Here is a 14,083-nt window from a genome sequence, read left to right as displayed (position 1 = left end):
CGTGCCACTGCCTAAACTGAAACTGACTGGTCTTCTTTTTATTAGTGGTGTAGAAAATGGGCAAACAGCTCTCAGAAAGAATGGGTCGTCATGTCCACACATGCATTTATTAATTTCATAAAACCGCAGCATTTTGCGTCATATAATCGCATAGGCTTGACATCGCGATTGCGCTATGATTAATCGTGCAGCACTAAGCTATATTATAAATATTTTTATGCTTTAAAACAAAGTTTGTAATTTTCTGATTAATCTCAATGATAGTTGTCTTGGTTCATGACTTGAATGCCTATGGAGAAAATATATTTAAAAAATACTTCCAAAACCAAGGCAGTCACTCTAGCAGCCCCTAGGGTAAATGAACAGACAACATGTAAAATGACACACAAGTCACAAGCGGTGACAAGTATTAGAGTTCTATTAACCTGCTCCAGATTACTCATTTACCGTCATGCTGACTTGAATGTTAATGCTATGAGAAAAATTTATCAAACACTTGACTTTAAAAGAGAACAAAGGTATATCAACTGCCTAGTTAACCAAATGTTAACCACTTAAGAATTAGCTTTAAAAGTAATTCACTGACCCCATCAGTCTCAGAAACATCCACATTTCCATTGGCATCGTCGTCCATTTGCTTGTGAATGCTGCGGATGGCCTCAAAACTGAGGATGGCGATCTCGTCCAGGCATAGCAGCTCGTCGATGCGGCAAAGCTCTGAAGAAAAGAAACAGTCAGAGTTAGCAAGATACTAAAACAAACCAGGCTATAAACACATTTATTCTTATAACGCATGTTCCTGATCTTCGTGATCTTTAATCAAACTATAATAATTTACTCTCTTTGAAACAACGTCCTTTCCTATGATGTAACCAAGGCCATGCAGGCTATTGGATAATGATAACCACTAGCTATTTAGTCATTGTTTTTAGTGGTCAAACCAACAATCAGTTGGCCATCACACAATCCTAGAGGCTTTATTGGCATTACACAGAGAAAACAATCTTTGGAAATAAATGTGAGATAAAGACCCAATATGAACTGTTGCTGTAGTGATAGTTAATTTAACTGTCCAGGGGTCACAAAGCACTCTTTAATGAGAACATTGTGTGCTAATGAAGACCGTCTGTGTTCAAAATGATAGCACCAGATCCAATTTTAGAATTCAGAGGCGCTTCCAAACAGCTGTCCTAAAATCCCACTGTGTCCGCAGAGGTTTCCAGCTCAAACTTTGAGGGGGGGCTAAAAATAGACCTGGCTGTGGTATCAACTAAAACTAGCAAGCAACTATTTTTAGGATACAAATCTGTACAGCTGTTGTGTTACCACACTCGAGGTTCTGAGGGCTAAGAAAGCTATGGTGTGTGCTGCACAAAGCAGTGAGAGAACCTGAAGTAGTTTGTGTGAACATTCACAAGTGGGAACTTCATCAGATCAGAGTGTGTGGTACTAGGGAGTCTGATGTAGGCTGTGATATATCCGGTTGTGTTTGTGTATATCAGAGGATTATAACTCAAAGGCACCTGTCCAAGAGACCCATGAGCTCCAAAAATAAACCTTGGCGTCTGTCTTTTCATAACACAAGCATGCCATTTCGAAACCTAAGAGGACACTTCTCTTAAAGCGCTCCAAAAACACAGAGAAGTCTAAGGCCCAATCCCAATTCTCTGTCTTACCCCTTCCCACTTCCCCTTAGTTTTGCACATTCACTTGAGAGTAAGGGGTAATCCACGTGAACGTGCAAAACTAAGGGGAAGGGGTTAGACAGAGAAATGGGATTGGGCATAAGTCTATCAAAGTCACCTTGAAGGCTTGGTAGATGGTAAAGGGATATGAAGAGAATCATATCTGGTTTCTGAAAAGTATCACTTATCAAGTATAATGAACTAGAACCTTTGAGGATATTAAATGCATCATCTTATAGGCTATAACATGCTTTACTCAACAAAAATTGAGCAAACTATTAAGAAACTGAGCAATACCTATACATTTCTCAATTGCATTTCTCAATTGCTTTTAACAATTGCAAAACAAAAAGGAGCTGATAATTTTTATTTATTTATTTTACACATTTTTGAAAGAAGCTTCTTATGTTCACCAAGGCTTCGTTTATTTGAATAGAGTAAAAATACAGTAAAAACAGTAATATTGTCAAATATACATTCTAAAATGTAATTTATTCCCATGATGGCATTTTGTTTACTTGGTATTTAATAAACTAGAAATAAATAGATTATGGCAACTTGATTCTGTAATTATATTACAGTATTTTTCACATATAAAGAAATTTGTGTAAAAAAAAATAAGTGAATAAAAAGGATGTAAGCACTGTCACCAACAGAGCACTCTGTTACCAGTAATCTGGTAAGTTTGTGCACACTGGGAATCCTATTTTTTTTGTAAATGAAGACCAGGTAACACTGATTTTACATACAGCACACTGTGAAAATGACATGAATATGACAGTGGCCAACTGGATTTAGTGCAGTATAGTTTGAAATCAAGGGTTTAAAGGTGTAGTAAGTGATTTCTGAAAAACGCTGTTGAAAGTGGATCAGACTCAGTACCACAACACACTAATAGCCAATCAGCAACAGGGGGCGTGTCCACTCATGATGCAGAAGGAGAGAGAGTGAGCAAGAGGGAGATTTGAAGAAATACTGTAGAAAGAGAGATGGTTGAGAGACATTATAAAAAGAGAAAAGGTCAGAGGAATATCAGTGGGAAAATAAGTGTTATGATCAGACAAGAGCTTTAGGACCCGCATTAATATTAGAAAAGATTTTCTTATGGAAGGCCAGAAAATGGACGTAGAGGGTGCATTGTTTCTGCGAGTAACATTGTGTACTGTATGTTCATTTTGTGTTCCTTATATGTTCCTTTGTTTGCTTCGCTTCTGCCATTATAAAGAGACATCCACTCTTGAATTTCATGCATTTTGGGGGCGGAGCAATGAAGGGAGGGGTGTGTTTGTTTGGGTTGATTACAAATATCAACAGTGTTCAACAATGATTCTCAGAAATTGCTTACTGCACCTTTAAAGTTTGTCAACAGTGCTTGTCCAGTGACAGCAGAACTCTCCTCTCTGCAGTTAATAAGCACGGATCGACCGACATAACTGTTAAACAGCGCTGTGTGTTCAAGTGCTGGTGTTCTCAGCGCTATCAAAATAAAATCCCTGCTTCCAAACAGAAACACTGATCGGCCGATGCAGAAATTGAAAAAAAATGACAGGTTTACCACTAATAAAAATTATCATCATCACTATATCATTTTAATTTTTAGGTCCAAATCATACTCTACCCTAGCAAAAGAAATCGAAAGCTTGATTGCATTCCATCATGATACATAACACAAATCATTGCCACAACAGAAAATAGCGTAAATTGTCAGTTCTGCATTTTAGGTCTAATACAGTCATGGCGAGCAACAGTTTATAAAGTGTTGACATGTTTATAGCTAGCTACCAGAATAACAGCAAGGAAACTATCGCCTCCCTGAGTAAAGTCACACAGCATCATAAGAATGCTTGTCAAGAACATACAATGGGACAGAGCACTTGCACTGCGTTTGCATACTGTTGTGAAGAGCATCTTCCTGGCTTTCGGTTACAAACTGATGTACTAGCTATATAAAGTCAAAGCCATAGACAGCGCCTTTGTATGAAACATGGCTCGCTCCATCAAATCAGGGTTCAGTGAATACAGTGTTATGTAATGCTTCAGTCCCCTTCATTACAAATACTACAGAACGGATAGTCAAGAGATGTCATTATAAACCTGCATCACAAACTACATATAACAGATTACCTAAACGTATGTATCTCGAAAAGAAAGAAAGAGAGAGGATAGCAAGCCACAAGTTATCTTCTGTCAATCTGCTGTTATATAACAGACCTTCTGGGGGAGTCTGACAACTAGTGCACCAAATGGTACATTGTCTTCTCCAACAGGGCTGCAAACAAAAGCAGGCCAGTGGCATCAGTGTTGTTTGCTCTGTGGAGCGCGACCAGCAGCCTCAGGAGACACTGAGCTCTAGCGGTGCGCTTCTATCAGACCTGACACAGACAGGGCGTTCCAAAGATCAAGGCCCTGTGGAGGCGTGGCGGGTACAGGTGCTCTCCGCTGAACCTTGACTTTTTGGTCATAGGAGGATGTTTAATAAGGGCTGGATAAGAGCTGCAGTTTTAGGAAATACACAACCTTAGAAAGTTTGAGGTTAATATGTTTTTTAAAGAATTCTCTTATGCTCACCAAGGCTGCATCTATTTGAGCAAAAATACCGTAAAATCTAGCCTGGCAAGCCAGACCTACATCAAGATGTTAGGTCTGGCAACTCACCATAGACACGGCTCAATCCGAGGGACGGGATAAACGGCTGTCTTTCAAATTCCCTCTGCACGCAATAGGACAGCGCTTAAACCAACCAGAGCGTTTTCCCAACAGCGGAGCTAGTTGATAGATTCAACTTTTGCCATATCTGGCCGGCAAAACTACGAACACATCGTCCTTTTTTTAAGAATGACTTAAGTGCCGTTCTTTGCTCTTTTCTCAAAGAAAAACGTAACTCCAAGTCCTCCAGAGTCGCGGCAAAAGCCGATTCGAAAGACTGTTCTCCAGCAGCCGCCATTCTTTGTTTTCAAGTAGCAGGGAACCGTCGCAACTCTGTCGTCATTATGTTAAGCCCGCCCCGCCTACTCTATACACGACGTGATTGGCCTGACCCAATTTAGGTTTTTGCAGCTCGAAAGTCAATGGAGAGTTGCTAGACTGCCCTGGCTGCAAAATACATTTTGCTGCCGCTAGGGTGCGTCTAGATTTCTAGGCTACGTAAAATCAGTAATATTGTGAAATATTATTACAATTCATTGTAACTGTTTTCTATTTCAATTTATTTTAAAATGCAATTTATTCCTGTGATGGCAAAGCTGAATTTCCAGCATCATTACTCCAGTCTTCAGTGTCACATGATCCTTCAGAAATCATTCTAATATGATGATTTGATGCTCAAGAATTTCTTATTAATGTTGAAACTACTTAATGTTTTTGTGCAAACTGATACATTTCAGAATTCTTTGATGGAATTACATTTACAATTTACAATACATTATTTGAAATAGAAATATTTTGTAGCATATTATAAATGTATTTACTGTCGCTTTTGATCACTTGCAGAATTTATTTTTAAATAAAACCTACAGCCCAAACATTTTGCTCATAGACAACACAACATATGGCTTCCTCCAGATATAATTGATGGTGTCAGTAGATTACATTTCAAATGGTTGTTCATCAATTGATGTTAATTTTGTCATGAGTTTGAAGCCACGTTATGGTGAGGAAAAAAAGAACAGGAAATCTTGCAACCCCAAACTTCCTTAAACGCTTGTGAACAAATTTGAAAAGGGGCAAAGTTGCCACATTTCCCATGTGCCTATTAAGTGCTGGGAAAGCTAGAACAACACTATTATCTAAGGCTAATTTCAGTTACTTCTTAATACTTATGTCTTCATCCTGTCTAGCATAATAGCCACTCAAAAAAAAAAAAATCTTTCTAAATGATCATGCAACTCGGCCTGGTATTTTAATGCTGTCAAATTCAGCGCGCTCGAAAAATGTTAAATACTCAGTGACAAATAAAATGTTCCTGATGCAAAGAATAAGAACAACAGTAACAACATCTTAATGAATACAGCTATTAAAGCATTGTAAAACACCCACACATGATTCTGAGGTCAGTCGAAAATCACCCCAAATAATATTTCAGCATTCATTTGATTAACAATTACTGTGTAAATGTGTGCTGTATATGTATGAAACAGATTCACAAACAGTCTTTTAAACCACACAGTATTGTTATTTCTGTCTTACAATAATTCATATCACAGAAGTACTGGGATAAAAGTTTATAGATCAGATATAAACACTGGTAGATCAAAACAGAGTAAATCACCTTTTGTTATAAATAACTGTATTTGCTTCAAAAGACTGTCAATTACATCGTTACACCAGTAGGTGGCGACAAGTGATTTATTTTTATGAGCGAGTCACAGAATCATGCATTCAAACCAATTTTTTCATTTGATTTTAAATCAATTTAAATATTTTTAAATGGACTGCAGCAATTAACATTTAGTCAGAACATGTTACATGTTATTTTGTTTCGGTGTCTATTAAGAATTGTCAACTATTTTAAACAAAAAAATTTAATCGAACAGATCTAACCAACACGCGTTTACTCAGAGTGACTAAAATTATGCATAGTTCACCTTTAATATGCCATAACCACAAAATATACATTATAAACTGTCAGGAAGGAGACACACTGCGTACATGATAATTTGCTTTGCAAACTTCTTACCCTTATGAAATATTTACATTAACCAGTTTCATGTGACATAATTTACCCGGATCAGACACAGAACAGGGCTATGTTCGAATTTGAAAAAACATGCAAACTTGCTACTCTAACTACGAGCAAAGTATGCAAATTCTCTGTATGCACGGGATACCCAGATTATCTACTACCTTTACCAGATTGTGCAGTATAGAACAGTGCACACTGTGAGTGCAAGTAACTCTATCCCACAATGCAAAGCACTCGACTTGAACTTTCATTCCCAGTGTGAATGAATGAAGTGGAAGTATTACCAACTGTGATTTTAAATATCTTTATCACTAAAGTATGATAACACAAAAATGTATTAAAAGATACAAAACAATTTCAAGACACCACATGGAATTAATGTGATACTACTAGGGCTGTCACGATTCCTCAATTAAATTTGAATACTCGATTTAAAAAAAATTTGAAACACTTATTATTGCCTCATTGTTATTATTTATTTGTGTATTTAAGTAATTTTAAAGGCTATTGTTTGCTTAGGTCTGTTTTTATTACCACAAAAAAAAAAAATCTGATTACTCGATTAATCACCAAAATAATCGCCCGATTACTCAACTACCAAAATAATTAGTAGGGACAGCCCTAGATACTACTTTGCAAAGTTGCATGCAACTCTCCACACAGGTCAATTCAGCACGAAATTTAGTGTGAAAAATAGTGAGCACATACAGTACAACTCGTTCAGCCAGTAGTCGAATGGTGTAGTATCACCTCATGACTGGGATCTATTCCAGCTCAACAAAAGCTTTGAAACACACTGTGGACTTTAGGCAGTTTTCCAAAAGGGCTCTTATGTCATTATGCTGCCATCAAGATCAGATGGTTTGATTCGTTAACATAACACGGAAAAAGCAAGACCACCAGAAGGCCGTCGCTATTCATTGTAAAGCACAACTTTTACATCTTCAAGTTGAATTAGGCAAGAGCAATTCAGCCAGAACATGACTGATAATAGACAAACCCAACGCTAACATCAGCAGGTTCACATGTAATAATACAAGCTATGTAAACAGTAACTGCATTAAGAAAATTGTCCACTTAACATTTGTGTTGTTCTCCTCAAATAGATTGCTATAAACAGTCGTGACTATGAAACAGGAGTGTCCAAAGTTGGGCCCGTGGGCATTAAAATATATTATGTGTGTCATGCCACGAATATTTTACAAATCATGCAGTTTCACAATGTCAACACAAGGTAACAGCACAGTAAACTGTGTGTGATAATTTGATGACTTATAAGCTGCCATTTCAGTTGCGTATGAGAAATCTTAAACGTACCAAAAGTGGGACAGCGCTACTTGTTGTAAGCGTACTCATTAAACCCACTTTCAACTCAAATCATATTTTATGCTGCTCATTATTTTAACCAATCCAGTGATTCGCTACTTCCCTGACATTTTTTAATGCATACCAATCATATTTGGCAATGCTGAGTTATCCCCACACATGTGCATGCTGTCTCAGGGGACCTCACAAAAAGACACCCAAAAACTTTGGCGCTTCGGGACCCTTCAGAAATCAACACATTTCTGCAGTTTTCAGCCATTTCTTTGGTAAGTGGATTGATATGTCAAATAAGAGACAAGTGTATTGTTGTTTTGTCTGGAATAAAAATAGTATTTTTGTGTTGTAAACATTTATTCTGAAGCAATATCCTCATCAGTGTTCTATCAGCGTTGACATATTTAAATCTGCATATTTGTGATATTTATCCCAAGGGCTTTTTTCTTTTCTTTTTTTTACCTTTATAAATGGAATTTTTTTCTTAATCTTATTAAATGTACGCTTCATCTTTCATTTTAAATTCTTAAATTTGATCAATAGAATTTTATTAGAATTAGAATAATAAGACACTATAGGGCTGTTATCAATCAAATTAAATCAATTACACTGAAAAAAATACAAATGCATTAAATAAGGTTATGAGATTGTTTGAATTTTTTTTGTATATAAAAATAAGAAATGTTGGAAATGATACTTTTAAACATGAAGAAACTAAACTGCCAGCAGGTGACGGCAGGTGACCGACTGTCTAAATGAGCCAGTCATATTTGTTCAAACGGCTGATTCATTCAAGAAGCATGAGGCAGTTGTTTATGAATGGGTCACTGAAACTTTGACTCAACCTATTCGTTCAAAACGTTGAATCATTCAGTAATGAAACACGGTTGAGTGATCCTGCGCTATGGTTTTCTGCGGTGATCTTTGTTTGGAACTACTTTCACTGCTGAAACAGAACAAAAACAATCAATACTGCGTCTAAAATGTAAGTGACTTAATTTACCGCAGTATGTTAACTGAGTTTCTTTGTGCTGCGCTCATTTGTTTTGATTTCTCCTTGAGAGGCTGCGCAAGCCTCAACAGCGCAACTTTGTTACCGTCAGTACATTATACTTATTTACTTTCAGTCGCCACTAACAATAAATGAAATAAAATCAGAATCGTTCTCGCATTTTTGGTCGTTCCCTAGCTTTTGTGGTTGTTGACGTTTTATTCAGGCTACTTGTCAGGTTGGGCAAGTCAAATTGAAAAAGAAATCCACTTGTCTAGACAAGTGTTAATGTCAAGCCCTGCATATACACACACACACACACACATATATACATTATCTATCTATCTATCTATCTATCTATCTATCTATATCTTTTTAGAAGCTGCGCGTAAATATTTTCACTATTTCATGATTGTAAAGGCCTAAAAAACCACACAATTAAAAAAAGACTGTGGTTTCCTGGTTATCCATGACTTAACTAAACGTCATGCCAAAATCAGAACACAGTTAAATTATAAAAGGAAAGCTATGAGAAATTTTGTTAGTTCTTCACTGGTTTGATTCATAGATCAGGCATCCGGGCAAGAAGCAACAGATCCCAATCTTCTCTCAAGTTAAACCCAGATGAACTCTTAAGGAAGGACTACCTTTTTAGGGCCTAAAACACATTACGGAAGAAATTGTACACGCTATGATGCTCTAGGCACCTTTATTTGACACAGCTCAAGCGAGCACAGCGCTTAACAGAGAATGCATTCCCTTCCTATTCTCAGCCGGGCCACATTTAGACCCCCATACAATTTCTAAATAAGTCTATTCGGCACTGGCAAAGGGGGCTGCAAAGCACAGAACGTTTTGAAGTGTATCTTGTTTGTAGAAATGGCCGTCAGCTCTCATCTATGATGACACAGCTACTTTTCCCCAATATAAGAGCGCAATTCCAGGATATACTCACCGGAGACACCGTTGTCCGCTGGTAAGGGGTCTGGGATTACTTGACTGAGTTTGTCCGCTCGACATTCCAACAAGAAGCATATACATACAGTCCAGTACGTCACCAGTCTGCTGAGCTCCATAGTGGGAGAGCTGGTTTTAGATACGAGAGAGAGAAATCTTGTCAACTACAACACACCAAATCAACAATCCAACCCTGCATGTCAAGTCAAGTCAAGTATTAACCTAACCCTGAGATAATATAGAGGAGAATGCTGGCAAATGGAACACACGGTTGGTTTACACAGTGTTGTCCCAAATGACGCACTTTAGACCTTATTCACAGCAGCGCCATAACAGGAGTCAAAGCTGTGAGGGATAGACATGAGCTACATCTCTTCAGTGGGTTGTACTGATATTTACCGTGTTTCTGGATTGTTCTTCTGACGAAACGCTGCAAAACATATCTTTCAGAGAAATTTCAGTAGACAAAAAGCCCAGAGAGCATGAGCAGTGGAAAATTATAAGTGATCTAAGAGCTTTATACAGCTTTTTTTTTACAGCGGATGCCATTGAAAACACAGCAAGTCTATCCCTCACAGCCTCTTTCATACCTGTCATACCGCTGCTCTGAATAAGGCCTGTACACTGTGCACTCAGTGTAGAGTATGAATTCTCATTTATAAGGTTATTTTGTCATTCAAAGTTAGAGACTAAAAGCCTCTTCTCCTCCGCTATGTAAAGAAAGATGTGACAGTTGAGCGCACACGTAGTTTTAATTAAGTGCATTTAAAATACACTTTTTCTTTTCTGACTTTTGAAAACTTGCACTTTTGATTGATACTAAAAAGCAGCATAGAAAAGTGCATAAGTATGCAAATTGGGATGCACCTTATTCCTCTTCAATCACTAGTTATGACACTTATTCTGCATCTGCACATGCTCAGTATGTTCTTTAGATACTGATAAAAGTCCCTATTTTTTATTGCTCAGTATTAAATTATGGTATAATAAAAGTATATTAATATATTGTAATATATTAATAACGTAGGCCACACCTAAACTTTTGCTTTCAAAGTCATTTGAGGCAATTAGTTGAGATACTTTGTTATAAATCACTTTCTGTAACCTGAAAAGTGATATTTTTTGCCTTCAAATGATCACGTTCTTCTGACCTACTGATCTCAAAGTATAGGCTACATGCACTGTTCAAAGGTTTCTGATTTAAAAAAAATAGTATTGCTGTTTTGGTTTGGGGTTAATTTGACCCCCAGTAAAACAAAAACACAAAATTGACAATTTTGGAGTGTAAACACCAAACAAAAAATGTTAATTATTATTGTATTCATGTTTTTATCTGGGGACTCCACAGACATAGGCTAAGAGGCATGCAACGTTTTTTCACAATGACGTGTAATAAATGTCATCAAGTTACTCATCAACTCACCTGCCAACTAGTAAACACTTATAAGTTGAAACTATGTAAACCAACCCTTCCTTGACTATACTGTACATCTAAAAGGTCCGAATGTATAGCTTTATATGCACAATATTAAGGTTAGCATAAACCTAACACATAATAATAATCTGAATAATTAACACATTAACCTATGTAGGCTATTACGTAGCCAGGTATGAGTTTAAATAGCTCAAGAGCAGATCTGAACTAGTATGAGTTGCATTACCCACATTTGCTTAACAAAAATCAGTCATAAATAGCTGATTCATAACCAACGGCACTGTATTATCTTTATTTTCATGCGGCTGAATTGCGCAGCTGGCGTCGTAGCGGCACGAGGCCACTGACACCCACATTTCCCCCTTTATAAACACCCAAATCAATTGCTGAAAAAAAACATATGTAATGTAAAACACAGCAAATCCATATGTTAAAGCGTTTAAAATGAGCTGTGTTACCTCGGGTCCTCGTGCTAGACCGTCCTAGTGTTTGAGGTTCGTCTTCAGTTGCTCTCTCCTCCCATCAGACTCCATGGAGGCTTTTTGTATTGAAACACTCCAAAAACACACGACCACACGGTTCTGCACGGTTCCCCGTCCCGCCGGTGAGAGAATACGGCAGGTGGACGGAGGTTTGCTCGTCCTCTGTCAGTGACAGAAGCAGAGGCCGAAAGAGCTGCGCTTCCTCTTCGTTTCAAGCCGGGCTCACGATCTGCGGCGCGGCGCATGCGCAGTCACTCACTCACTCCCTGCTAATCACACTATGATAGCCTGCCACCTCACTATCATAATCTCTCACACACACACACACACACACACACACACGCTTATTTAATGGTGTCGACTTTACATTGACTTCTATTGTTTTTATATTATGTATTATAATATATGTAGCTAGTTATATTATAATGTAGTTGATTATATTTTGTATCTCCTGGCCCTAAATGTAAACTTTGTTGTTTATTAAAGTTTATTGTAGTTTTTCATTAAGTAGATATTTTTCACTATTTAGTATGTTTATTTAGCCATTTACCACAATCTACTGTGGAGGTTGTTACATATATTTGTTATTTTATATATATATATATATATATATATATATATATATATATATATATATAATTATTTTTATAATTTTAATTATATAATGGTCTAATTTAGTTATAATATTTTAATTATTTTAATATGAGACTAGTCTGTATAACATTTTTATCAGATATTTGCACATGCATTATACATTTATTAGTATTATGATATTCAATTCACATTTATTTGTATAGCGCTAATTTCAAAGCAGCTTTACAGAAAGTGCATGAGTCCACAGTAACTGTCTTAGTTAAGTATTTCAGAAATGTAAATACAAAGTCACAGTTAGCTAAAAATTTATCAGTTTAAACAATGTAATAATTTAATGCATATATAATGAGCTCATTGAAGTAATGAATACTTGTTTGTTAACAAATGATTATGACATTAGAAAATATAGCATTGGTGCATGCTGATGATATAATGGTCTAATTTAGTTAATATTTTAACACTTTTAATATGAGAATATATAACTTATTTTTATTAAAAAAATAGGCTACATTTATTAATATTAGGCATATTTGTTTTATTAATATCAAATATGTTTCTTTAAAAACTGCATGTGTTAACTTTTTATTTACTGTTCTTCTAAGAGTTATCGTTAATGCATTAAGAGACAATTTCATCCAAAGCAACTTACAAATTACGTATTTTATTAGTTGCTGCGTTCCCTGATCAAACCATGACCTTGATGTTGGTGTTTAGTGCCATGCTCTGCTGTTTGTGCTATAACTAAATCATAGAAAATCATTTACTATAACCTCATTATCTAACCTTCTTCTTTTATGGGGGCTTGTAGAGCATTTTTTACACCGATTTCTGAATAAAGTCAAGTCAAGTCGCCTTTATTTATTTAGCGCTTTATACAATATGGATTGTTGCAAAGTAGCTTTACAGGGTTAAAAAGGGAAATAATGATTCAGTGATGCAAAGCAGCTTAGAGTTGATTCAGCTTGTTTCAATAACTGTAATCTGCAGATTTCCCACAAACTCAGTACAGAAAAAAACAAAAAAAAAAAAACTCCACAGAACTCTACAGTTCCACAGAAAATAGAAGCCAAAAAAACTTCCATTTTGATTTCATGGGGACTTAATATAATTAATCTATATTTATTTTATACAGTGAATACTAGTGTTGTTTTACATTTAATTGTTTTTAGTTGATAAAGATGATAAATCAAAATGGAAGGGGTTTTTTTGTTTTTGCTTTTAGTATGAATATAGCCTTATCTATTAGCTAGTGTGCCCCAAACCAATGACAAAATTTGCATTTTGATGATATAAGCAATTGATGACATCACTCTGCACTTCAGCTTCTGATCAGATTTTCTGTGCAATCGCTATTATGAATGTAATAGATAATAGTTGAATACATTGTGATCCTCTGTATGTGTATGTTGTTATTGTTCTGTTATGCAATAAAAAATAAATAATAATAAATAAAAAGATTTTCTGTCCAATCAAATGTTCTCTAGAAAATGAAGCGTCACGCCCCCTCATTATACATAGACGCTGAAGGCTGAAATTAGTCTCTTATTCACACATTTACTATTATTTACATGGTGTATGGCACATAGTGCACTATATAGGTGGTAAGGGCTTCGCTTTTCAAGGCACTTCAGTGGGCCTTTAATAATCACCATAAAACAGCCTAGGCACTATCACTCTGCCTAATCCATCAACAATAAATAGTCAATAATTACACAGCTTGAATACTTTTTTCAGTAGTGCACAGAAGGACATATGGAAGTGGTCCTTTGACTGCTGCCAAAGAAATATGTGCACTGACTGTTTGGTTGAACGTCGACATCTGCTGTGATTGTGCTTTCCTGACACTTTTCTTTTTTCTACTCACCTCTTTGTGCAAAGGGACTGCAGTGTGTTTGTGTCTGTAAAAAAAGATTACACTGTCCCCTAGTGGCCTTTTAA

The 14,083-nt window shown here is 36.4% G+C and overlaps 1 protein-coding gene across 3 annotated transcripts in view; it reads right to left on the bottom strand.

Moving 5' to 3' along the window:
- stim1a (stromal interaction molecule 1a) overlaps positions 1–11,852 on the bottom strand; it is a 47,896-nt gene extending 36,044 nt beyond the window's left edge. For all 3 annotated transcript variants that reach the window (XM_084126872.1, XM_084126873.1, XM_084126874.1), the window contains exons 1-3: positions 11,528–11,852; positions 9,633–9,763; positions 587–717 (exon numbers count right to left, since the gene is read on the bottom strand). In XM_084126872.1, the coding sequence (XP_083982998.1) occupies positions 587–717; positions 9,633–9,753 (252 nt within the window). In that variant the 5' untranslated portion in view covers positions 9,754–9,763; positions 11,528–11,852. The remainder of the gene's footprint in view (positions 1–586; positions 718–9,632; positions 9,764–11,527) is intronic.
- Positions 11,853–14,083: the final 2,231 nt, after the last annotated feature.

The sequence above is a fragment of the Abramis brama genome (assembly GCF_963993115.1).
Source record: "Abramis brama genome assembly, chromosome: 10".
Taxonomy (NCBI): Eukaryota; Metazoa; Chordata; class Actinopteri; order Cypriniformes; family Leuciscidae; genus Abramis; species Abramis brama.
This window is presented reverse-complemented; position numbering and strand designations above follow the sequence as displayed.